Here is a 26,442-nt window from a genome sequence, read left to right on the forward strand (position 1 = left end):
CTTGTGGAAAAGGATGCTTTAGAAGGGATCAGGCTTCAGGCCGTGGAGAATATCAATAAATATCAGGCTGAAACAGTTAAATGGCGAGATAGAAAAGTCCGGCTAAAGAATATTGAGCCGGGGCACTTGGTGCTTCGGAGAGTGGCTAACCCAGATACAGTGGGTAAGCTACAGTTGAAATGGGAAGGACCATTCTTAGTAGTATCTTCGTCAAGGCCTGGATCGTACAGATTGAAGGACATGGATGGCAACGAAATTCCAAGGTCTTGGAATGCGGATGAGCTTCGGCGATACTATGTATAACATGATGTAAATTTTCATGTTTTTTCTTTTCTTTTTCATGGCACCCTTTTCCTTTCCGAAGGGGGAGAAAGGTTTTTAATGGGGCCATCATGTGTAATTTCCTTTTTTAGTCTTATAAGAGCAAAATCCCCCAAAAAATGTAAATGTAACAGCTGAGAATGCACCATCGAGTGCAGAAACTGAAAAAGAAAAAAGAGAAGAAGCTCCAAAGACGTCCCTAAGGGGATGCAGAGCTCTCAGCGAAAAGTCAACGCTGGTACCGTCTAAGTAAAAGACGAAGAAGCTCCAAAGACGTTCCTAAGGGAATGCAGAGCTTATACCGCCTAAGTAAAAGGCGAGGAAACTCCAAAGACGTTCCTAAGGGAATGCAGAGTTTATACCGTCTAAGTAAAAGACGAGGAAGCTCCAAAGTCGTTCCTAAGGGAATGCAGAGCTGATGTGTGGTTGATTCCAAGGAAATAATGGTTGAGTGTGGCTTCGGTTATATGTTTTGGACATTCATTCGCACATCACATTACATCATAGCATTTGCATTCATAAGCATTCATTCATGGCATCTGTGTTACTAAGTGGTTGCTTCGGCAAAAAGGAGAAGTATTCTTTTATGTTCTGGAGTGTACAAAAAAGAAAAGCTTCGGCAGAAAGAAGAAGTAGTCTTTTATGTTTTGTACAAAAAAGCAAAGCTTCCGCAGAAAGAAGAAGCAGTCTTTAATGCTTCGTTGTGTACGAAAAGAAGGGAAGGTGTTTTTTCGCCTTCGGCTCAAAATATTGATTTCGTCCACATCAAAGCGTCTTAATAAAAGGGTAAGGATATATTACAAGGTATGTACAAAGTTCCTTGAGAACGGTTTAATTGTATCTACAACAAGTTGTTACAAATTTTCTAGCCTACTACTACTAATCTTCTTCAGGCTTCCGCTTCGGCGGCATATTCTTTAATCACCTTCAGCTTCGTCATCCTACATGAATCCAGGTATCCAGAGTAAAAATCAAGTATGAAGGAGAAGGTAAGTACAAAGTAGGATTTCTTACTGGTTCAAGATGACTTCGAGCTTCGTCTCCAGCCTTCTCCCGCCCGCCTTTTGTCCATATCATTTTTATAAATCTATTTGAGATACTTCGGGCGAGGTCAGGTATATCGTCCAGGATTGATGGAGACAGGGTGAAGTTGGGCCTGTTGACGATCTTTCCATGCTCGCAGCCAGCCTTCAGGAATGCTGCAGCAGTACCCCGAGAAGCTACCCAGGCACAGAAGTCACCGTGCCCAGCTATAACTTCGTCAAGTTCTTCAATTTCAGCTTCGATATGATCGAAGGCTTTTGGTAAATCTTCATCCGAAGGGGTAAATTTCCCGCTGCTGGCTCCAACTGAGTAAAAGATCTTCTTTAGTTGTTGGATACAATTGTTGCTAAAATTCAAACATTTATCCTGAAGGCTTGTTAATGATTTCTTCAAATTTGAGTTGGCTTGGACTTCGGCTTCAAGTTTAGAATTAAGCTCTAGCTTTTCCTGTTCAAACTGTTTTGATTGACCGATAAGCTTCGAATTCAATTCTGATATTTTAGCTTCGGTCTCTGCCAGCAAGCCTTCGGTTGATTGAAGTTCGAAGTCTTTCTTTTCGATAATGGCTGATTGTTCTTTTATTTTGCTCTCTAAATTTCCAATTATAGCTTCGTGTTTTTTGTCCTCCAAATCCTGCTGCATCTTCAGAGCTTTGCTCAGTAGCATGCTCTGCACAAAAACAGTTTTCGTTAGTAACACTTTCATTATCCAAAGCAATAAGGAACAGAGAAAAGATTGTTTACCTTGAAATTGGAATAAAATAAGCTGCCGACGATATGTTGTCGTCGGTAGCGGCTGATATTTGTCTCTAGCTTCGGAAAACCGATACTCTTTGACAGAGTACCGATGACCTTAGCTCCGGTTTGGTCTCGAATGCAGCCTAATTTTTCATCGTCCACACCTCCGAATAGAAGAGCTCCTGGCCTGTATCCGCAAGATTTGGCATAATCTTTTAGCTCTTCTATTTCGTCCTCCGAAAGTTTTTGCCCAATTAAATTTCGAAATGTGTAGGCTTCGTCGTCCGAAGCGACTTCGGCTATTCCTTTCCCCTTCTCAGGCACTGCGGCCACAACTTTTTTAGCAGCAGCGGCAGCTTCTTCTGCAGCCATGTCTTCTAAAATTTTGTCGATATTCTCAATGGTAGTCTCTAAGTTCACATCTTCGGCTGTAGCGGCTTCGGTAGCCGCGACCTCCGGAGGTGCGACTTCGACGTTTGTTGTGTCTTCAGTAGCTGCTCTTTTCTGAATTGATGCTCTCGGTGGCGTCATGTCAATAACTTCTGTTACGGCAATAATTCTTTGCCTTTTTGCTTTGGTTATCTTCGTTTTTTCCGGCTCCGCCACCTTTTGAAAAAGCTTCGTCAGTCGAGGCCCTAATGGACTTAGCTTCGTGGGCATGGGTTCAGTCATTACCTTTAGAATTTCCTCCACGTCGCTGGTAGAAGGTGGTGTGGGGGTCCCCTCTTCTTCGGATAGTTTTCGCTTTGGAGTTGATATTTTTCTCTTGACAATTTTCTTCTTTTTTGGTGGTTGTTCTTCATCCTTGTTTAAAGCTTCGGCCTCTCTTTTTCTTCTCTGGCCCTCAGCACCCTTGTTCAGCTGCGCATAGTCAGGATATTCGAAGCCCAGTGCATCAAACACTCGGTTCAGCCTTCGCTTCGGACGGGTGCCGAAGGCTGCTGTCATCAGTTGATCTTCTTTTTTCGAATAATTCCCAAGAATTTCATTACACATCACCTCAACTGTGTCCAGCCACTCTTGGCAGGGCTTCTTAAAATATTTCTTGAATCTGAAGTGGTAAGGGAGTCGGACAAGATCCCCTTCCTTCTTCTCCCCCTTTAACTTTGGCATTTCCCATTTTTTCAGAGTAGGGAAGACTTTGAATGCTAAGAATTCTTGAACCAGATCCCTGGTACCAATATGCTCTGCAATGATTCTGAATTCATCCATTGCCCGTTGAGTTTGACCCTCTGGTGTCATGTTGCAGTGGGGTCGGGTTTCTCCGAAAGTTAGCTCGAGTGGACTTTGCACAAGCTTCTCCTTGTCCTCATCAACCTTAACATAGAACCATTCTGATTTCCAGCCTGCCGGCCATTTGCTTCGGTAGCTAATTACAGGAAATTTTGCGGTTTTCCGGTAGGCAAAATTGTAGCAACCGAAGTTTTCATGAAGCCCATCTTTTCGGGCCTTTGTTTGATAATGCAATTCATGAACTCGACAGAAACTGTCAGCAAAAGGCTCCACTGCTTGGCTTCGGAGGGCCCAAATATAAACGCTAAGCCTAACAATAGCGTTAGGAGTTAACTGGTGAAGGTAGATGCCAAACCTCTTCAATATCTCCGCAACAATCTCGTGAACAGGGAATCTTAACCCAGCCTTTAGAAAGCTTTTGAAGATGACAACCTCGTCCTTCTCTGGCTTCGGGGTGGTCTCTTCTCCCCCGAAGCGAAGTAGCTTCTTCTGATCTTCACTGAAAAAACCTGCTTTCACCATCTTGGCGAGATCAACCTTTGAAACAGTCGATTTTCCGAAGTCTAGGTGGCTGGGTTTGCTGGGCATGGCAATACGGTAGTCATCTTCGGAGTCGGTTTCTTCAATGTTCCCTTCTCCTTCGGCAGTTGTCGGGTTTGCTTCGGCAGCAGGTATTTCTTCCGCAGTCACCAGTCCGGAGCGTTGCATCGCTTCGGAGATGGGCACAGTCTCCGAAGCTTCAGTTTCGTCCCCCTCACGCTCAACCCTAGCTGTAGAGCGAACTCTGGCCATTTGATTATGAACTTGTGAAACTTTAATACTTTTTTCTCCGAAGCAGGCTTCAAGATGGAGCTTCGTTCAAGCCTGACAAGCAAGCTTCGGTGATGGTTAAAAATTTTGGCAGCAAAACAGTGCAAATAGCAGTAAATGCTGTGGTAACTTCACACCTACTCGTCTGTTTATATAGTGCTGCAGGTAAGAAGGCGAAGCGGCAGGGTTTTTACACCAGGTGGGCAGTAACTTGTACTCGCTGCGCAGTGGACCGCAAAGACCAAACAGTGACTCTGCAAGGTGGGACCGACACGATCTCGGGAAATGAATCGTTTCTCGGCAACGAGCTCAGGGAAGGTGTTTTTTGGACCTTCGGCTTCCCGAAGCTTGAGAGGATTTTTTCACGGTTCAAGCTCGTTACGAAAAACGATCTAGCGCCGCGAAAGGGGCTACTGTTGGGGCCATGCTTCGTTGCGCCGAAGGTCTTGCGCGAAGAAGCAGCTTCGGCTGAAATCGTCCCCAGGAAATGGCCGAAGGTTCCTTTTTATAGAGCTTCGGTGTTACAAACCGACATAAAGATAGAATGACCTTTTTATCCATAGAGGTCTAAGATAATGTTGTAAACTTTTGTAAAGGGCATAATTGTAATTCGTCACAGGCTGCGTCCTGTGTCTATAAATAGATGAACAGTACCCCCGTACTGTTCACGCGAACCTGTCATTTGCCTTCGCATCACACTTGTATTCTTCAAGACCGAAGGTACATTTGTAATTTGAAGTCATTTACATTCGTTTATAATAATAAAAATGGAGATGATTCTATGATAACATTTAAGTATTTTCATATCTCATGATTTATATGAATGCTTCGTTCCTCGTTGTCACGCTTACGAAGGTTCGTCCTTCGTAACCTTCGTCCGAGATGCTTTATATTCCAATGGGATATAATGTTATGGAGGACGAAGGACTTTTACACTTAACATTTTCTATGTTGCCTTGTTCTTAATTCTTAGCATTTGAGAACAAGTCCCCAACACCTCTCAACTTATGTTGAATACTTATGTCAGAATTTGTGTTAATACTGTTTGTGTTGGCTATATATGTCTGTGATGATCTGTGATGTATATATGTGATATCTGTGAATATCTTTTGTTTCTTTGGATGAAATAGGGAAAACAAATAAAAAAGGTATGTACTGGTCACTTTGCCGAGTGTGACACTCGGCAAAGTGGTGCTTTGCCGAGTGTCAGGACCATAGCACTCGGCAAAGAACCAAGACCTGGGCACCGGTATAGGTTCTTTGCCGAGTGTAATGGCTCTGGCACTCGGTAAAGAAGCACGCTTTGCCGAGTGCCATACTAAGCACTCGGCAAAGTACCTGACATGGGGACCCATCTGGCGGCTCCTTTGCCGAGTGCAGGTAGTAGACACTCGGCAAAGAGGTAAATTCTTTGCCGAGTGTATTAGGAAACACTCGGCAAAGGAGCCGTCTTTGTCGAGTGTCACATGGGACACTCGGCAAAGATGCCGTCTCCGTCAACCGGCGCCGTAACAGCTGCTTTTCTTTGCCGAGTGTTCTCTGGCACTCGGCAAACCACTTTGCCGAGTGCCCAAGAAAAGTACTCGACAAAGACGGCTTTGCCGATGCACTGTATGTCGAGCCCTCTTTGCCGAGTGCGACACTCGACAAAGAGTTTACCGAGTGTTTTTAAGGCTTTGCCGAGTGGTTTAGGCACTCGGCAAAGCTGACAATTCCGGTAGTGTATGATGCTTATGGTCACACTAGATGCTGAAGAAGGGATAGGAGCAGGTCAAGCCATGCTCGAGGTTGTGATGTCCATCTACCTGCTCGGCCAGAACTGGGGTCGAACCTCAGTGCAACATCGCTTCCTTGACGCCGTTGATGTGGAATGCAATGGCACATGGAAAAAGAAGTGGGGTGGATAGTCTATCGTTGCAGATTTGGTCCCGTGTTTAATATATAGAAATGTTTTCAAAATCATAGTATTCTAGATATTATAGTATTTTTTGAGTATTATAAACTTCATTCGAATCCAAAGTTTTTATGGCATGTATAGTTTTTTTGCCTAAATATTATGGTTCTATTTTGGTTCGCTGTCTAACTTGCCACATTTTGCCCAACTTTTCTGCCTAAGGTTAGGTCTTCAATTCGGACGACTAACCTTAAGCAAAGTGTGACACAGTTAGCCATACCAAACAGGATATCATGGTCTACAATATTGTATCTAAATAATGTTTCTCAACATCATAATATTCTTAGAGCTTACTAAAATTATAGTATTATCATAACTATTATAAAATATAATATTGTAAAAATTATGGTTATAAGAAACATTATTACTGTCAAACGAGCCCTAATCTTGTTACCGAGCTGGCAAGTCACAACGCCTACCTCCGAAGCCCCTTTTGCTAGCATCTAGCAACATCACTACATCAGCGCCCAGCGGCTCAGCCATAGGAGCATAGTCCTTTCTCCTTTGTGACCCGGCGCAAAAATATGGCGTCGTCACCGTCCCTGCGCCCCACGGACAGACTCCGCAGGCCTCCGGCCTCTCCCGCGTTCTGCTCCTTTTCGGCTGTCTCCCTGCGCGGCCTCGTCTCGCTCTCCAGCGCCTCTAGGGTTCTCTCCGTCTCCTTCCGGCAGCGCCTGCTGACGGCTGTGCGGAGCTCCAGAGACCCTGGAGAGGTGGTATGTTCTGCTTTTACTTATTTTTAATCAACGAGGTTTACGGATTTTGTTTTCGATTGCCTTGATTGGGGACATTGAACACAAACTCTTTCCTGAATTTCCCGATGAACTGAAGAAAATTGAGCTGTGCGTTTGTATATGTGTCTCTAGTATAAGTTGATTCACTGGATTGGATGCGGCGAGTCCATTCTAGGCTCAATCTTTTAGTATTGATGCGGCGAACAACCATAGTATAGGTTGAACCTTTTGTGGGATGCCGATTTGGACAGTACGGTCTCCCCTGTTTGTCAGTTCAGAAATTGGCAGCTGATACTTTTAGGTCCAGACAGCATAAGCACATTACTCCAGGTTGCTACTTGCTAATCATGGGAACCGTTAAATTTATTTCAAGAGATTTGTCACTATGTCCTGTATTTTATACCTGCGCTCATAGTGTGAAAAGGTAGGGATCATTAACATTGTGCTACAAAAAAATGTTGTTGCTAATGCTTGGTGTGATCTTACTAGTAATGAAAAGGTGTAAGTTGTTTTCAAGACACCAGATGATAAATAATAATTTGGACATGCATGTAGTGAAGCTATAAAAAGGTTTCACAGTGTGACGAGAGTTGAGTCACCCTAGTGCTTCCTTGATTGCCAAGGATCATTCTATGTACGGAAAGCATGTTGCGGCATGACACTAACCAAATATTTGCAGGTGCATCTGGAATGTTTGTTTCTTTTGTTCTATATACATTTATGGCATTCTTTTTTTTTCGTGAACGCGCAGGAGAGCTGCGCATAATTAAATTAAGAGAAGAAAACAGTCCAAAATGGACCAAAGTACAATACCACAAAAGGCCAAACACAAGACCACCAATTCTGCTACGCACAGAACTGCAGCTTCCTTCTGCGCATGAAAACAGCAGCACACAAAAGGACAACAGCATAAGTGCCAGCAGGCCACACACCCACACAACTGCTCTTCACTAAGCCCCCAATAGAACCCTTGATCTGAAAATTGCAGCACCAGGACCCAAAGCCTCAAGATGTGTAGCACCGGCAAGCCTCCAGCACTCAAACTCATCCAGAAAAACTGATTTTATTCCATGAATGGAAGGGCTGACGCCATCAAAAACCGCCTTATTACGATGAAGCCATAAACACCAAGCCCCCAAGATGATGATACTGTTAAAGCCTCTTCTTTTGGATTTGTGCACTTGCTTACACACCTTCTCCCACCAGTCAGCAAAAGTGGACTCATTAGAGGCAAGGGAAAGATTAGCCAGTCCCAATGAAGAGAGAATGTAGAACCAAAATTGCCGCGCAAAAATGCAAGTGCAAAGGAGGTGTTGGATATTCTCTGAATCTTGATCACATAAAGGACAAACCTCAGGATAATCCAACCCTCTTTTCTGCAGTCTATCAGCTGTCCAACATTTATTTCTTATTGCCAACAAAAGAAAAAAAAATTGCATTTGGGTGGAGCCCAAGTCTTCCATAACCTCTTCCATGGTTCGAAAGTAATCGAACCCATGAAGAAGGCCCTATAACACGACTTCGAAGAGAACTGACCAGAGGAAGAATGAATCCACACATGTCGATCAGCCTCCTGAGTGAGCACCACTCCCCTTAATGCATCCCAAAGGTTAAGATATTGTTGCAGCCCAGGCAAATTAAGAGGGGTCTCAATGTCACTGATCCACTGCCAATTTTGAAGAGCATGGGCCACCGTTCTAGAAGAAATAGCTCGTTTCCCAACATTAGCCACAACAGCAGGGGCAAAATCTTGGATACAAGACCCATCCAACCACCGATCTATCCAAAATAATGTATTATACCCATTACCAACCAGGGTAACAATAGAAGAAGTAAAGAATCTCTTGACAAGTTGTTGAATAGGCAAGTCCAAACCAGACCACGACTTGTTAGGATCAGTTTTTTCTAACCATAACCATTTAGCTTGCAGCGCCCAACTCTGCTATAGCAGGTTAGAAATCCCAAGCCCACCGAGATCCAAAGGCCTTGTAACAATGTCCCACGACACAAGGCAATTGCCACCATTTACCTCCTTTCTTCCTTTCCAAATAAATCCTCTCCGAATCTTGTGTATAGAATTAATCACCCACTTGGGGATTTTCATGGCAATGAGAAGGTAGATCGGGATGGTTGAAAGCACAAAGCGCACCATAGCTGTCCTGCCAGCAAGACTAAGCAACCGAGCCTTCCAATTAGGAAGTCGGTCTGCAACTTTCTCGACCCAAACCATGAGATCAGATTTTTTGAGCTTTTTATCTGAAACCGGCAGCCCCAAATAAGTGCAAGGAAATGAGGAAGAAGTGCATTGAAGAATATTGCAGCCCATCTGTACCGCCTGCTCATTACACCTGATTGGGATAACGAATTTTTTTTGCAAATTAGATACCAATCCCGTGGCTGAACCAAAGCAGTCCAAAATCGTTTTGACACATTGAAAATCTTCCTCAAAAGGTTGAACAAAAAGGACCACGTCATCAGCATAAATGGACAGTCTGTTTCGGATATTAGCACCCTCCAAGCTGTGCAGCAGCCCCCTATTTTCAGCCAGATTAAACAGACTATTGAGAACATCCATAACCAATACGAACAACATTGGAGAGAGAGGATCACCCTGGCGAAGCCCTCTCCGGTGCCTCATAGGAATACCAGGAGACCCATTCAAAAGCACTTGCGTAGAAGAAGAGGCCAGAATATTGGAAATCATATTTCGCCACACAGGACCAAACCCAAGATATGAAAGCACTTCAATCAAGAAGGCCCAAGAGACCGAGTCAAATGCTTTGGAGATATCCAACTTCAAGAGCAAACTAGAGACTCTCTTGTGGAGAGTTTTAATTGAATGCTGCACCAACATAAAACTATCATGGATCGATCGGCCTCTCACAAAGGCACTCTGATTAGATGCCACCAACTCCTGCAGATAGGGTCCCAATCTATTAGCAAGCATTTTGGTGACCAATTTAGCAAAACTATGAATTAAGCTAATTGGTCTAAAATCTCTTGCAGACAAGGCATCAACTTTCTTAGGGAGAAGAGTTAAATAAGCTGAATTCAGCATCCCCAACTTGTGAGTATTTCCTTGATGGAGTGAATTAATGGCTGCCAACAAATCTGATTTAATAATATGCCAACAACATTTGTAGAATTTTCCAGTAAACCCATCAGGACCAGGAGCCTTATCAGATGGGAGAGCACCAATAGTGTCGCGAACCTCCTTCTCAGAGAAAGGTGCCTCCAGGGAACTCAAATCAATAGCGTCTATGTGGCAAGCAGCTAGGTTAAGAGAATATGGTCTCTGGATATTAGAACCCAAAAGATTGGAGAAAAAATCATCCAGAACCTCCTGCATTTGTTCATGGCTGGTGACTGTCCTCCCTTCATTCTCCAAATGGGAAATAAAATTTCTCTTCTTGCGGAAGCGAGCCTGTAGGTGAAATTTTTTTGTGTTGGCATCTCCATCTCTCAAGTAGTGCAACCGGGAATGCAAGCGTGCAACTGTCCTTTCCAAAGAAGCAAGGACAAGGCAGTGTTGTTTCAATTTCTGCAGCAACCATAGCTCATCTGAGGACAACGGCCTGCTGTCCTGCGCCATCTCCAACCTGTGCAGCACCTCGCGAGCCAGCCCCAGCTGAGAATTGACATTTCCAACTGCACTATGCCCCCAGGACTGCAACCTTCGCGCTAATCTTTTAAGCTTCATCGACACCCTCTCCAGAGGGCAAGAAGACTGAACCGGTTGATCCCATGAAGCAGCAACCTCCTCCAAAAAACCCGGGAGTTTAGGCCAAAAGTTCTCAAAATGAAACCTACGCCTCCCTCTAAGATCCGCATTGAGTTTAAGGATTAGAGGACAGTGGTCAGAAATTTCAGAAGCACTGCTGTAAAGAAAACAATCAGGGAAAGCCTCCTCCCAACAGGTAGTGCAAAAAACATGGTCCAGCTTAACAAGGGTGGGAACCGCCCTCTAATTTGACCAAGTAAATCTTCTACCATTCAAAGGAATCTCCTTCAAATCCAAGGAGCCAATAAGGCCTCTGAAATTGCCCAATGAAGACCTGTTAATATTAGAATTATTCTTGTCTTCTGACTTGTAAATTTGATTAAAATCACCAGCAACTATCCACGGACCCACACATGTATTTCTAATATCTCTTAATTCTTGGAGAAAAGCAGATTTCAAACTGTCTTGATGAGGTCCATACACCCCAGAGAACCACCAAAGAGGACCATCTGCACTTTGCAACTGAACTGAAACAGAATTGTTCTTGATAACTGAGGCAGCTGAGACAAACGAACCATCACGCCAAGCGACTAAAATACCTCCTCTGGACCCATGGGCAGGATTAAAAACAAAATTACTGAACCCGGACCCAAGAATAGAAAGAATGTTGAAATCTGAGGCAGAATCCAATTTGGTTTCCTGAAGACAAACAACAGGAGGTTTAAGGCTTACAACCACTGACTTGACAGAGTCTCTCTTAGCACGACTGTTGAGGCCCCTGACATTCCAAACCAAAAAACAACCAGGTTCCATGGAAAAGAGTAAAACAAGCTACCAAGACGGGGGCAGAACCAGCTCAGGCCTGCACCACTTGGGGCACCTCCCAACCAAACAGAGCCGCCAGGGCAGCAATATGATCGCTGGACAGGGCAGCATCAAACAAACTAGCATACTTCCTAGCATCTTGGAAAGAAATATTTTCCTGCTCATCACAAAAGCCCAAAAATCTGCACACTTTAGCAGCGGATTCAGAACCCAACTCAGGGGGAAACTTCGCAACCCTCCTGCTACGCTGTGGTTTGAAATTGCTTGGCATCAACTTTTTGCGCTTAGCAATCAGAGGAGTAGGAAACAATTGAGCCATCGGCAAAACGAGATCGTTTCTGAATTCCAGCAATTGGGGTGACATCACCGATTCCTCAACCACCAGTGTCTTCTTCTTTCTGGAGTAGACCTTGAAACACCACGGCTTGGTACTTAACCAGCAATTCAGCGAAGGTCCCGGCCTCCCAAGCAGATTGATGAAAGAACTAGAGGATTCCACAATATTGACATCAGCAACCCGTATGTCTGCAGAGCACAAATTGGAATCAACAGCAACCAGGTCACTCGGGAGAATTACAGCTTCAACTGGATTAGCGGATCCAGGCGCCGTCAACTCTACAACCGCAACACCAGGAATAAATGGTTCAGCAGATCCATCCAAGTCATTTGGGAGAATTGTAGCATCAACTGGTTCAGCAGGCCCAGGAGCCAATAACTCTTCAACCAAAGCACATGGGAAAAATTCAGCGTCAGCAAGGGCATCAGACCCAGGCACAGCCAACTCATCAGCCAACACAACCGGGGGTAATGCGTCATCGACAGGTTCAGCAGCCGACGAAGAAGAGGTTCGCGGCCCAAGCCTCGAATGCACCGAGGGCCGAGCTGAATGATCATGCCCAAGAAGGCGCCGCCTCTGCTGAAACTAATCCATGTCATCTTCATCTTTGGCAGCAGGAGGCAATACCTCAGACATGTCCCCTCCCGGCCAATCACCAGGAGTAATCACCCTCACAGAAATGGGTAAACCAAGGTGCGAGGGACAATGGTTCCATCCTCCCCAACAACAAGAGGTTCCTGAACATGTAGATCTAATACCGCTGGCAGGCTATCCGGAGAGAAACACCACGCTCTGAGCTTGAGAACAGACATATCCACACTGTCTATTGAATCTGGGTGAAGTCCCTGAACCATGCACAGACCATCCAACAGGAGCTCAGCAGTTCCAACCCCCCAGAGGTGAGCAGGGACCCCTTCCAACTCGATATCCATGAGCAATGGCAGGCTGCTCCCGCCAGAGGCCAAGGCTTGACGAGACCAACGCCTGAGGTGCAGCCGGACGGGGGGAACGAAAAGCGACTGCCCAACATTGATGGCACGTGAAGCCAGCTCCTCCGAGGGGAAGAAGACGAGGAAAGAGTTCGACGCAGCACGCCGTAGGTGGAGCGCGTCAGCTTCAAGCGAAACCCTTGAGGCGAGCTGCTCCAACACCACCGCGGCGCAATCAGAGCTCCCCGGACCAAGAATAGTGACAATCAGCACCCGACGAAGGTCAGCCTCAGCATGCTCAACCTCCCTGGAGCGACGAAGGAACTTCACAATACGAGCAGGCCCTCTAGGCGAATGATCCGACGCCACCTGACCAGAAACAACACTATCAACTTGCATGTCCCCAGCAACCTTCCTCCTCCTCTGTCCTCGACGAGTGCGCTTCTTTAGCCCACCAGAAAGGACTGCCTCCATTGCACCGGGAGGAGTCGCCACCGAAGAGGACTCCCTGGAGATCGGACGCCACACCTGAGCACGTCCAGGAAGAGAAGCGGCCCCCCTACTGACCGGGCGCCACACCCGAGCACGTCCAGGAAGAGAAGCGACCCCCTGCTGACCGGGCGCCACACCCGAGCAGGTCGAGAGGGGGATAGAGGCGACCACCGGGTAGGGCACGAGAGCGCCCGGTGACCAGGCCGCCGGCAGGAGAACCAGCGAACTAAGCTCCGGCACGCAGCAACACGATGGGAAGAGAAGCAATTGAAGCACTTCCCGCGCAAGTCGACCGGGACAGGCCTTGGCAGGGGCTTCGAAGTTCCAGTAGTTGCACGTCGAGCCCGGCGACCTTCCACTCTTATCCAGCCATCGCCAACAACCACACCGGCGGCGCCACCAGAAGCTGGAAATTCTGCAGCCAGCAACACCTCCTTGTAGGAATGCCGGGACGCGCCGTGAACCAGAGCGACAGCCGAAGAGTGGCCGCCCTCGTCACTCCATCGCTGGGCCTTCGTACGCCCGCCAGGGCTGGGGAGAGGAGAAACGGGAGCAGCGGCCGACGCCGGGGAGGAAAGTGCAGTGGCCGCCGGCCTCAGGATGAGAACCGGCATGGGGCTGGTAGAGGAAGAGGCAGGGGCGTCGGCCAAGGCAGGGAGGCGAAAGGATGGTGGAGGGAGTCGAGGAGGCGGGAGGGGAAGCGTCATTTCCTCTCGAGGCTCTTATACACAGGCACCTAATCTTATGGCATTCTTGGTTGAAACAAAGTTGATGGAATACATGCTTGTGTTTGTGTAAACCTGTATACGAGTTTAATAAACTCTAAACCATCACATCTGTAAGATCTTAATTAACGATTAAAAAAACCTTGACAATAAGATATTGGTCTTAATACATCGGAGTGATGTTATCTCAAACTTCACTGCTCTGCATTTTTTGTCTAGATTGATGTGGCTAGTGGTGAAGGAACTGAGCTACCTGGAGGCTCCACTGGTATGGTTATTTTGAGATATGATAGCTTTCTTCATCAGTTTGTATTTCTTCATAGATCAGATTTGATCTTTCCTTTTGGTTCTGCACAGGTCCAAGAAAAGATGGAAAAGAGACTGCCAAAAGTTTCTCAACTAAAGAGTATTCACTAACTGTAAACCCAAACGTCAATGATGATAAATCTGCCATATCCTATCTAGATGTCATGGTATAATTTAATAAGGTCATGGATGTCGAAGCTTATTTTTACATTGGAAATTTTGTTGAGTGGAAGTAAATCTTGCACTTGAAGAGGCAGAAGACCTCCCAGAAGTCAATTCTCTTAGAATTATTAATTTAACAGGTTTGAAATAAATATTGGCGATGTTTTTTTGTCAACTTATTAGACTGAATTGGCTGAGAGAGCTATTGCTTGGATGGATAGAGTTAAGATAAAAAATGGAATTGGAAATAAGAATTATTGGTTAAATAACCACTATGTATGGATCTAGATCTATCTTGTTTATACTGGCCACTAGGAAATTTGCAAGCCATTCTCATGAACATTTACACACTTATACTTGTCCTTGTAATGACATTAGCTTTGCCTTTTCAATTCCGTACTACAAGTGACATTATTGATCATGTATTTCTACAAGTGACAGATTGCTAGAAAAACTAAAGAGATATGGTGTTGCTGGGGTTCTGTCATATGGACTACTTAACACTGTCTACTATGTGACTGCATTTTTGTTAGTCTGGTAAGAATTGTATGTATCTGCGAAATTTTAGATCTCATGCTACCTTGTCTGTAATATTTGTTTACAGAAGAAACATTTCTATTTATAACTTCAATCTGTAAAATGGTTAGTGATTTGATAATGATAAACAGGCTGCTGAATTCACCTAAGCAGCTGTTCAGGTGGTGAAGTTCCACTAAGAAAAACAATTGAACAGGCATTATGAACATTTAGGTGGATAATGTATATCACAATGATGTGCTTTTCAGGTTTTATGTTGCGCCTGCACCTGGTAGGATGGGTTATGGTGCAGCTGTTGAGAGGTAATGGTTGTAAGTTATTTTTTCTTTTTGCACATTAGCTGTTTATACTGTAACATCTTTTAATGTACTAGAGCAGGTTTGTTAAACTAATGGCAATGGTCTGGGCTGGCAGTCAAGTTACTAAGATTTTTCGAGCTGGAGGGTGAGTCAAATGTACACAACCTATAAACTCATTTGCTAGTTTGTAATTCGGTTCTCTTATCAGTATAGTAAGTCTAGCTAGAAACAACTTTTCTTTTGCTGGTATGTTCAGGAACATCCTGAAGTATAAACATTTGTATTTAAAAAAAAGATCACCAGTACAGATCTATTGTTTCTGTGAGAGGAGAGAGTTACAGTTGCCAAACCCTAACCCTAACAGCTACAGTGATAAAGCCCCCTAGCGCACGTGGCTGTGCGGGGGAGGGCAGCGCAGAGGGCGTCGAGGCCGCACGTGGCAGTGCAGGGGCGGGTGGCGCAGGCAGGGCCACGCGAGGCGGTGAAGCAGACGAACTGGTGGGGAAGGGAGGCACGATTGTGGGGGAGACAGGGTTGAGGTCGAGGAACACGTCGAGGTCGGTGAGAGAGGTAGTGGGGGTGGAGGAAAAAGGGAAGTCCGACTCGTCGAAAACGACGTGACGAGAGATGAGGACTCTATGGGAGGCGAGGTCAAGACACCGATATCCCTTATGATCGGGAGAGTAACCGAGGAAGACACAGCGAGTGGAGCGAGGGGAGAGCTTATGAGGAGCAGTGGAAGCGAGATTGGGACAGCAAGTGCACCCGAAGACACGAAGATGGTCGTAAGAGGGATGGACACCGAATAGAGCAAAGTAAGGGGTGGGGTGGGCAACCGCTTTGGTGAGGAGACGGTTGAGGAGATAGGTGGCAGTGCCGAGGGCCTCAGCCCAGTAAGGAGTGGGAAGGGAAGCCTGGAAAAGTAGAGAGCGCACGACATCGTTCGTCGTGCGAATCATACGCTCAGCTCGGCCGTTCTGAGGAGACGTGTAGGGGCAGGACATGCGGAGGTGGACGCCGCGAGAGAGGAAGAAGTCACGGGACACATTGTTATAGAACTCACGCCCGTTGTCACACTGGATGCTTCGGATGGTGCGACTAAACTGAGTGGAGACCCAAGCGAAGAAGTGAGACAGGGTGGGAAAAGTGTCAGACTTCTGACGGAGAGGAAAAGTCCACAGATAACGCGAGAAGTCATCAAGAATAAGTAAATAATACTTATAGCCATAAATGCTAATTACAGGGGATGTCCATACATCACAGTGTATCAGATAAAAAATGCCTGCTGCTCCAGAAGAGGAGATGGGGAATGGGAGCCTAACATGGCGACCTAACTGACAAGCATGACAGAGGTGCTCAAAAGATCCCCTACAACCGGAAACAGAGGTGTTGCTGGAGAGTTTGGACATCACATCACGACCGGGGTGACCGAGACGACGATGCCAAGTCATAGAAGAGGCGGCGACAGCAAGAACACGCGGGGCAGAGGTCGGTGTAGCGGAAGCAGGCAAGCGAAGTGTGTAGAGTGGCCCGGGGCTGTCACACCGAGCTAGAAGGGTCCTGGTGGCAAGATCCTTCACAGAAAGACCAAACAGGTCAAACTCCATGGAACAAGAGTTGTCAGTAGTAAACTAACGGACGGAAAGAAGATTTTGAATAATGTGGGGAGCAACAAGAACGTTGGATAAACGGAAAGGACCGGGAAGGACCGCGTCACCGACGGAGGTGACGGGAAGGGCAGAGCCGTTTCCAACCACGATGGAGGACGGAAGGGAGGGGTGGGGGGGGGAGAGGTGGAAGACAGAATACCTGCGTCTGGGGTGGTGTGGTAGGAGGCACCGGAGTCAGCCACCCAGTCAGATACTGAGGTGGGTGGGGCCAGTGTCATTGTGGAGAAGGAGTTGGCGAGAGACTGCGTGTCCCACCCATTGGTCCAGGGCCCCCATACGTGTGGGGCTAGAGGCCCTGGGAGGGGAAGGAGCCCCTGCTGAGGCTGGGAAGGTGCCGAGGGCACCGCTGGAGGTGGAGCGACAAAGAAAACCTGCTGAGGGTGGCGGGGCGAGGGGCCGAGGTGCCTGCGGACGGCCCGGGCCACATCTGGATGGTGCCAGTCCACGGGTTGTAGAAGGATGGCCACTGGGAGCCACCCGGTGAATGGCCTCGGCCGCCCGGTGGGCCACCGCGTCCACTCTTGCGACCACGGCCGCGACCACGACCGCGACCCCCCCCCAGAGCCAGTAGGCTGCCGAAGAGCTCCAGGCGGCGGGGGACCGAAGTGCGGTGAAGAGGATCCCCCCGGAGGCAGAGGGGGAGCCCGAGAAGCGTTGTAGAGCGCCGTGGCGGGAGCGGCGGTCGCAGTGACGAGGCGAAGCTCCTCGAGAAGCAGATCGTTCTTGGTCTCCGCAAAGGTGGGAAAAGGCTTCATGCGGGTGAGGATGGGCGTCACACGATCGAAGCGAGGGCTCAAGCCGCGGAGGAGGTTGAGCACGAGGCACTCGTTGGTGATGGGGGCCCCGAGGGTGCGAAGAGTGTCTGCCATCGTCTTCATCTGACGGCAGTACTCGTCCACAGAGAGATCGCCCTGAGCAAGCTGACGAAAGGCGGTCTCGAGGTACAGAATCCGAGTCTGGCGGTGGCCGAGGAACTGAGCCTCAAGGGCACCCTAGATCCGGTGAGCAGTGTCGTTCGGTACGCGAACGATGTCCTGAAGTTCGGCCGTGAGGGTGCCATGAATCTAGGAGAGCACCACCTCGTCCATCAGAAGCCAATCCTCTGACGGGTCAGAGACCGCTGAGAGGACGTGGTCGGCGAGGGCGTACCGGCGGAGGGTCTGCAAGACCTGATCGCGCCACCGGGGTACTGAGTGGAGTCTGGCGCAAGGACGTCGGTGACGGTTGCCTGGATGTTGGTGAGAGCCGCCGCCTGAGCATGAAGAGAAGCGCGAAGGGTTGAGGCCGGGGTGGGCGCGGGCTCGAAGGTGTCGGCGCTGTAGCGAGCGGATGTGGGGGAGCCATCCGGCACGCCCTTGCCAGCGAGACGGCGGCAGGTCTCGGCGTACTGGCGCTCAATGGCGTCGACAACCGCCTGCTCCTGCTCAAGAGCATGGGCGGCGTCCTGGGCTCGTTGGCGAGCAGCCGTAACGGCCACACGGGTGGCAGCGAGAATGGCAGCAGCATCGTCCGAAGGAGCGCGCAGGGAGGAGGTGATGGCGGACGGCTGGCTGTAGACCGTAGCCGGCAGGGGGCAGCCATGCATGGGGGCCCCGCCGGTCGTGTCGAGAGGAATGTGGAAAGCTCGGTGCCAGCAACTGGGAGCGAAGCAGAGCGGCGTCCGGCAGGGAGAATGCAAGAGCCGACCGGGACCCATCGGGGCCAGGGCGGTCGCGAAGGTGGTGGATGGGGTCGGCGCTGGCGCGGGTGGCTCGACAGTGGGGGGCAGCGCAGCGGTGAGGATGAAGGCGTGCCCCGGCGGTGAGATGGAAGCAGCGACGGGGCGCGCAGGACCGGAGGAGGCCGGAGGTGCCGGCGGCGCGCTGGCCATGGAGAGGAGGGTCGGCGGTGCCCCTGCCGCAGGGGAGAGAGACGCCGGAGGTGCAGCGGGCCCAGGCGGCACGCCGGCGAGGCCCGACGGCGCTCCTGCTCCGAGGGGGAGGGGCGCTAGAGGGGCGGCAAGGGGCGGCGGCGCCGGAGAGGCGGCAAGGGACAGCAGGGCTCGTGCGCCGAGGGGGAGGGGCGCCGGAGGGGCGGCAAGTGGCGGCGGCGCGCCGACCGTTGGAGAAGGAGCCGCCATGGGCACTGGAAAGCCCGGCGGCGCTCCGGCGACTGGATGGACGGGAGCAAGGGCGGCGCGGTAAGAGAGAGAGAGAGAGAGGGGAGGGAAAGCCTCACCGGCGGCAGAGGAGGGGGGGAAGGGGCGGCGGCGGGCCCACCATGGAGGGGTGGGGGAGGGGCGGCGGCGGCTGGAGAAGGCTTGATACCATGTGAGAGGAGAGAGTTACAGTTGCTAAACCCTAACCCTAACAGCTACAGTGATAAAGCCCCCTAGTGGGCTGTGGGCTAGGCCCATATACACAGATAGCTAACAGTTTCTATCCTGAAATCTTACCGTTGTCTGTTATGGTGGATGCCAGAGCCCTTGCTCTGGCTCCTTTTGTTGAGAGAGGGCTGAAATGGTTCACAGTCAAGTTCAACTTCAAGTCAGAAGGGAAGGTAAAATACTAAAGCTTTGTTTTTTTACTAATGGGTATCTGTTCATATTTGAGCCAGAGGGTGTAAATCTTCTTATGTCTTTACTCTTGCTACTATGCAGGCTTTTATGACTATTGTAGGGTTGTGCTTTGCTGTTGCTGCTCTCATGTTCTTTGGATTAACAATACTTTGGGCATAGAACATCTGCTTTCCTGACACAGTTAGGAATCTTGAAGAGATGCTGTGGATCCAATCAGTAACGCAGTGATCACACTCTACTGAAAAATCTCACCTAATATTTTCAGTGTGGTTGTCCATAGCCTGCATGAATATGTATCTTCATGGTTCGTTAGTGATCGCAAACATCTTGAGTATACATATCCCTGTAAGGTCCTGTTGGACCGTGTGCAGTCATGACACATTTTCAAAACAAAACATGTTTGCTAGTGGAATTTTGCCATCCAAGCTTGAGATCTGGTAGGAGTAGCTTGTGATCTTTGTCGAGCTCCACTTGATCTCCTCCCCAAATCTGGAGTTTCTCTTTTTCTGTGATTTTTGGAGCCTTTTTTGAGAGATTTTTAGTTCGTCGGATTTGGGTGCAATTTGTGTGAAATTTCTTATGGAAAATTGGTGCTAGGACATATGTAAACAAGCCTAGGGTAATTCCCTAACAAATACCTCACTTGAGCACCGCAAATTTTGATTTCTCCCAAATTTCCCCATTTCCTTAGGGTTTCTGGAATGTCTGTAATTCGTGGTAAGTATTTTTGTTGAATTTCATGGTGATGCACTCTCTTGGATGTGCTGCTGGTGCACACAAATTTGCTTGCAGTCGGTGTTGATTTCAATCTCCTTTGGAAAGTTCTTGTGGAGTTCAAGCTGCTCTGTTTGTTCTGTTAACAGTCGGGCACATACTGCTATTTCCGTTTGCAAAGGTTCTTTCCGTTTTTCTGCTTCTTCAACAGCAACCTTGCTATTTGCTTTTCTATGGAGCTGTTACAGATTGTCCGCATTAGAAGCAGCTTTTGCTGTGTCATGTGCGGGCGCACATATAGGCGCCGCCGTGACGCACACCGCGCTGCAGAGCGCGCTGAACGCTCACAGGAGGAGGCCACAACCAGTGGATAGATTTAGAAATAAAGATAAGGCTAGAGAATAAGATTGAGATGAGAGAATTGTGGAGAGTTAGTTGGCAGCAGATAAGTCCAAGAAAATAGGAGTTAGTTGAGAGTTTATAGGAGAAGTTGGTTAGCCATAGGGCTATTTATAAGCCACATGGCAGCAGGGAATAAAGCAAGCAAGATTATTATTTCCTAATCTCTCTCTAAAACAAGCCGACGGTTGAGGGGAAAAACCTCACCGGCGACGACGGACCGTGGCTACGAACTCCGTAGTCAGGGGCCAGCTACCCTAGGTCGGGAGGTCCTTGACAACCTGGTATCGCGATCCAGTCGTTCCTCGACTTCTTCCACCCAGCCGCAATCCCAGCCAAGCCCACCAACCTTGCCGCCTTACGCCGACACCACCTCTACCATGGCCGAGCCAACCACCTCTGATTTGGCCAAGATAATCGAGACCCTGACATCAACGGTCGCCGCCCTCCAATCCTCTGTCGCCGAGCTCCAGAGGGGAAAGACCTCGTCGGGCGGCCATGGGACCAATGATGGGCAGCACCACAATGATCGACCGCCGCGCTTTCAAAAGATGGATTTCCCCCGCTATGATGGGAAATCTGATCCACTGATTTTCACCGGTCGGTGCGAATCGTATTTCCATCAGCAGCGCATCATGGAGGAGAAGGTATGGATGGCCTCCTACAACCTTGAGGAGGGCGCACAGATGTGGTACCTTATGGTCCAGGAGGACGAGGGCACGCCTTCCTGGCGCTGCTTCACGGAGCTGCTGCACCTTCGGTACGGGCCGCCCCTGCGTTTCGCGCCGTTGGCCGAACTAGCGGAGTGTAGGCGCACCGGTACGGTTGCCGAGTACCAGGACCGGTTCCAGGCCCTGCTTCCTCGCGCGGAACCACTCCAGGAGGCGCAGCGGGTACAACTCTTCGTCGGCGGACTCCAGCCGCCACTCAGCATCGACGTCAGGATCCAGAATCCTCAGACGTTGGCCGTCGCCATGAGTCTAGCGCGTCAATTCGAGTTGCGCGAGCAATTCGTCGCCCCGGCCGCGCGCGCTCCTGGGCGTCCTCTACTGCCGGCCCTTGCCGCCCGGCTGGCCCTACCCGCGCCGCCAGGAGCCAAACCGGCTGCGCCGGGGACCATTACCGTCGAAGGCCGCACCATCAAGCGCCTCTCACAGGCAGAACAAGAAGAGCGCCGCCGCCTTGGCCTCTGCTACAATTGTGACGACAAATTCACAAGGGGCCACAATCGCATCTGTAAGCGGCTGTTCTTACTGGAGGGCCTTGAGGAGGAGGAAGATGAGGCTGTCGAGGATGCCGGGACTGAGGAGACCCCGGTATTCTCCCTCCAAGCTCTTGCGGGCGTGGCGTTCACCAACACGATGCAGCTGCAGGTCACGCTGGGGGCCACCTCCCTCGTCGCCATGCTGGATTCGGGCAGCACCCACAACTTCATATCAGAAGCCGCGGCTGCACGCATGGGCCTGCCCCTCGAACACCGGCCACGCCTCACGGCAATGGTCGCGAATGGGGAGCGCGTCGCGTGTGTGGGCGTCATCCGCAACGCACCACTGGACATCGGCGGCCACTGCTTCCCTGCTGACCTATACGTCATGCCTTTGGCGGGCTACGACGTGGTCCTGGGCACCCGATGGCTGGCAGCGCTGGGACCGATCATGTGGGATTTTAGCAACCACGCGATCTCCTTCACCTTCCAGGGCAGGGCGTTCTGCTGGCAGGGGCTCGCGGCCTGCCGACCGGCTGCTGTCAGCACAACCACCGCCACCAGTACGCTCCTCGACGAGCTCTTGGCGGACTTCGACGACGTTTTCAGCGAGCCTCGCGGCCTACCTCCCCCACGCAGTCGGGACCACAGCATCACCCTGGTGCCGGGGGCACCGCCAGTGGCAGTACGCCCATATCGCTACCCCGCCCTGCACAAGGACGAACTGGAGCGTCAGTGCACAGCTATGCTGGACCAGGGGCTCATTCGGCGCAGCAGCTCCGCATTTTCGTCTCCGGTGCTCTTGGTCAAGAAACCAGACGGCTCGTGGCGGTTCTGCGTCGACTACCGCGCGTTGAACGCCATAACCATCAAGGATGCGTTCCCCATCCCGGTCGTCGACGAGCTACTGGACGAGCTCCATGGCGCCAGCTTCTTCACCAAGCTCGACCTCCGATCCGGATACCGCCAAGTCCGCATGAGGCCGGCCGACATCGACAAAACAGCATTCCGGACGCATGACGCCTTCTTCGAATTTTTGGTCATGCCGTTCGGACTCTGCAACGCGCCAGCCACCTTCCAAGCTCTCATGAACAACGTGCTGCGCGCTTACCTCCGCCGGTTTGTGCTTGTCTTCTTTGACGACATTCTGATCTATAGCTCATCCTGGGCGGACCACCTGCGCCACCTCTGCGTCGTCCTCTCGGTGCTCCGACAGCACCGTCTCTTCGTTAAGAGTTCCAAGTGCGCTTTTGGCGTGGACACCGTCGCCTACCTCGGCCACACCATCTCGGCGTCGGGCGTGGCCATGGATCCGACCAAGGTGCAGGCCATCCGTGATTGGCCGCAACCGCGCTCGACCAGGGCGGTGCGTGGATTCCTCGGGCTCGCAGGCTACTACAAGAAATTCGTCCACAACTATGGCATCATCGCAGCCCCCCTCACCGCTCTCCTGAAAAAGGAGGGGTTCCGATGGAACGACGACGCAGCGGGGGCCTTCAGTACTCTCAAGGAGGCCGTGACATCCGCACCCGTACTGTCGCTCCCTGACTTCACCAAGCAGTTCGTCGTAGTGTGCGACGCTTCGACGTACGGCTTCGGCGCGGTGCTCGTCCAGGAGGGCCACCCCATTGCTTTCTTCAGTCGACCGGTGGCTCCACGTCACCGCTCCCTCGCAGCTTATGAGCGGGAGCTCATCGGCCTGGTACAGGCCGTTCGCCACTGGCGGCCATACCTTTGGGGGCGGCGTTTCACCATCAAGACGGACCACTATAGTCTCAAATACTTGCTCGACCAGCGCCTTGCCACGATTCCGCAGCACCATTGGGTCGGCAAGTTGCTGGGATTCGACTTCTCCGTCGAGTACCGGTCAGGCTCTACGAACACGGTGGCCGACGCCCTCTCCCGCCGCGACACTGAGGAGGGCGCCGTGTTGGCCATTTCTGCGCCGCGCTTTGACTTCATCGGCCGCCTGCGTCACGCCCAAGCTACCGATCCGGCACTGGTGGCCATCCACGACGAGGTGCGCCGAGGCACCCGCACCGCGCCCTGGTCGGTCGTCGACGACATGGTCGCCTACGAGAGGCGCCTATACATTCCCCCCGCCTCTCCACTACTGCAAGAAATTTTGGATCCCGTCCACGGCGACGGGCATGAGGGCGTCCACCGTACACTGCACCGGCTCCGCCGTGATTTCCATTTCCCCAACATGCGACGTTTGGTGCAGGAATTTGTGCGGGCGTGCTCCACTTGTCAGCGGTACAAGTCCGAGCATCTCCATCCAGCAGGGTTGCTCTTGCCTCTACCTGTGCCCTCGGCGGTCTGGGCTGACATCGCGCTGGACTTTGTGGAGGCGCTACCCCGTGTGAATGGGAAGACGGTGATCCTGTCCGTGGTTGACCGCTTCAGCAAGTACTGCCACTTCATTCCACTCGCGCACCCGTACACGGTAGAGACGGTGGCACAGGCATTCTTCACCGACATTGTGCGCCTCCACGGCGTTCCGCAGTCCATCGTCTCCGACCGCGACACGGTATTCACCTCGACGTTCTGGCAGGAGCTCATGAGGCTTATGGGTACTAAGCTTCACATGACGTCCGCTTTTCATCCCCAGTCGGACGGCCAGACGGAAGCCGCCAACCGAGTCATAGTGATGTACCTGCGCTGCTTCACTGGAGATCGCCCCCGCCAATGGCTGCGCTGGTTGCCGTGGGCTGAGTACACCTACAACACCGCGTACCAGACTTCGCTTCGGGACACACCGTTTCGAGTGGTGTATGGCCGAGAGCCACCTTCCATCCGCTCTTATGAGCCGGGGGAGACGAGGGTGGCAGCCGTCGCCCGGGACATGGAGGCTCGGGAGGCCTTCCTGGAGGAGGTCCGGTACCGCCTAGAGTAGGCCCAGGCGACCCAGAAGCTTTACTACGATCGGCACCACCGTCAAGTCTCCTACCAGCCAGGGGATTGGGTCCTCCTTCGTCTTCGGCAGCGGGCAGCTTCTTCAATGCCCAGGACCACCACGGGCAAGCTCAAGCCTCGCTTTGTGGGGCCCTACCGCGTCGTCGAGCTCATCAACGACGTCGCCGTTCGCCTGGCCTTGCCGCCAGGGGCGCGCCTCCATGATGTGTTCCACGTGGGTGTCCTCAAGAAGTTTGTCGGCGTTCCACCAGCGTCCCCGCCTGCCTTAGCAATCATCCACAACGGCGCCGTGGTCCCTGAGCCGATGCAGGTTACTCAGGCACGCTTGGCGCGAGGCGTGCGTCAAGTTCTCGTCCACTGGAGGGGCGAACCGGCCGAGTCCGCTTCCTGGGAAGACCTCGACGAATTCCGCAGCAAGTACCCAGACTTTCAGCTCGAGGACGAGCTGGGTCTCGAGGGGGGGGGGGAGAGATGTCATGTGCGGGCGCACATATAGGCGCCGCCGTGACGCACGCCGCGCTGCAGAGCGCGCTGAACGCGCACAGGAGAAGGCCACAACCAGTGGATAGATTTAGAAATAAAGATAAGGCTAGAGAATAAGATTGAGACGAGAGAATTGTGGAGAGTTAGTTGGCAGCAGATAAGTCCAAGAAAATAAGAGTTAGTTGAGAGTTTATAGGAGAAGTTGGTTAGCCATAGGGCTATTTATAAGCCACATGGCAGCAGGGAATAAAGCAAGCAAGATTATTATTTCCTAATCTCTCTCTAAAACAAGCCGACGGTTGAGGGGAAAAACCTCACCGGCGACGACGGACCGTGGCTACGAACTCCGTAGTCAGGGGCCAGCTACCCTAGGTCGGGAGGTCCTTGACAGCTGTGTTCCTCACTGTTTGTATTTCAGCAGTAGTTCGACGTTGAACCCGTGATGCTGTTTCTCTGTTCTGAACTCGGCCCTGCAGATTGAGAGGAGCTACAGAATACAGATCAATTGTTGTTCAGCTGCATTGAGTTTCACCTTCAGTTCAGTTCATAAAACAGCAGCATATCAGCTTGCTTTCTGTTTTCGTTTTGCAGCAGTTGTTGCTACATCTGTTCCCTGCAGCAGGATATTTTTTTTCAGCAACTCGTTTCAGCAGGCGACAGCAGCTGACCGTCAACAACAAAGTAGACATTCGCATTCGGATTAGGTGCAGTGCAGCATCTTGTTCCTATTTAATTCAGTACATTGGCTGATATCTAGTACTTTGGTTTCTATTGAGTATTAGTTCTTTCAGTTGTTTAAATGGTTCAGGTATTTTATGATTTTTTTTCAGTTCAACAGCTGAACAACATAACCTTGGTTCAAAGTAGTTTTCTCGGTTCAGTGAGAGCTTTCTGTCTTTTGTTTTGCTTCCGCGGTGTTATAAGCAAGTGGATCAACATGTCGCGATCACGAGTTTTCGTGTGTAACTTTGATAATTTGGAGAGAGACGTGTTGAATTGAAATTAAGATAAAAGATCACGAGTTTTCGTTTATTTACATACTAGTATGAGGCCGGCTCCAACGTTGCACTGGCTATTTGGGAGCTATAAAACCGGAGCCGGTCTCCTAACGATCCAAGACGTGTTGATACATCAAAATTGAATAAAACGGGAAATTTAACCCATCCAAATCTTTCCGGTTTTCTCGTTGTCAAACTAGTCCTGAGTTTCTCCTCTCCCCCCTTCCCAGTAATTCGTGTAAGGCTCACGGAGATGATCCAACACTGCCTCCTCCTGAGTTTCTCCTCTCCCTCCTTCCCAGTAATTCGTGTACGGCTCACGGAGATGATCCAAC

The 26,442-nt window shown here is 50.3% G+C and overlaps 1 protein-coding gene across 8 annotated transcripts; it reads left to right on the top strand.

The window, feature by feature from the left end:
- The first annotated feature begins 6,527 nt into the window (after nt 1–6,527).
- On the top strand, nt 6,528–26,141 carry LOC100276234 (uncharacterized). Of its 8 annotated transcripts, none has more exons than XM_035960454.1 (8): nt 6,528–6,815; nt 14,082–14,130; nt 14,220–14,268; nt 14,772–14,867; nt 15,116–15,169; nt 15,246–15,311; nt 19,296–19,374; nt 19,475–19,818. In XM_035960454.1, the coding sequence occupies exons 1-8, from the start codon at nt 6,624–6,626 to the stop codon at nt 19,550–19,552; spliced, it is 663 nt and encodes a 220-aa protein (XP_035816347.1). In that variant the 5' UTR covers nt 6,528–6,623; the 3' UTR covers nt 19,553–19,818. The 8 variants fall into 8 exon arrangements, with proteins under 8 accessions (XP_035816347.1, XP_035816350.1, XP_035816349.1 ...); XM_035960457.1 differs by lacking the exons at nt 19,296–19,374; nt 19,475–19,818 and adding exons at nt 25,701–25,813; nt 25,940–26,141 and having other exon boundaries at nt 6,538–6,815; nt 14,766–14,867; XM_035960455.1 differs by having other exon boundaries at nt 6,540–6,812.
- The last annotated feature ends 301 nt before the right edge of the window (nt 26,142–26,442 follow it).

The sequence above is a fragment of the Zea mays genome, chromosome 7 (genome assembly GCF_902167145.1).
Source record: "Zea mays cultivar B73 chromosome 7, Zm-B73-REFERENCE-NAM-5.0, whole genome shotgun sequence".
In the NCBI taxonomy this organism is placed as follows: Eukaryota; Viridiplantae; Streptophyta; class Magnoliopsida; order Poales; family Poaceae; genus Zea; species Zea mays.

What these genes read in the sequence shown, in the direction of transcription:
- LOC100276234 (NM_001150072.1), top strand. Translation starts at nt 6,624, where the DNA reads ATGGCGTCGTCACCGTCCCTGCGCCCCACGGACAGACTCCGCAGGCCT. An exon ending in AAAAGTTTCTCAACTAAAGA is followed by an intron (nt 14,269 to 14,765) that starts GTATTCACTAAC and finishes TATTTCTACAAG; the next exon opens with TGACAGATTGCTAGAAAAAC. An exon ending in AAGATTTTTCGAGCTGGAGG is followed by an intron (nt 15,312 to 19,295) that starts GTGAGTCAAATG and finishes GGTGGATGCCAG; the next exon opens with AGCCCTTGCTCTGGCTCCTT.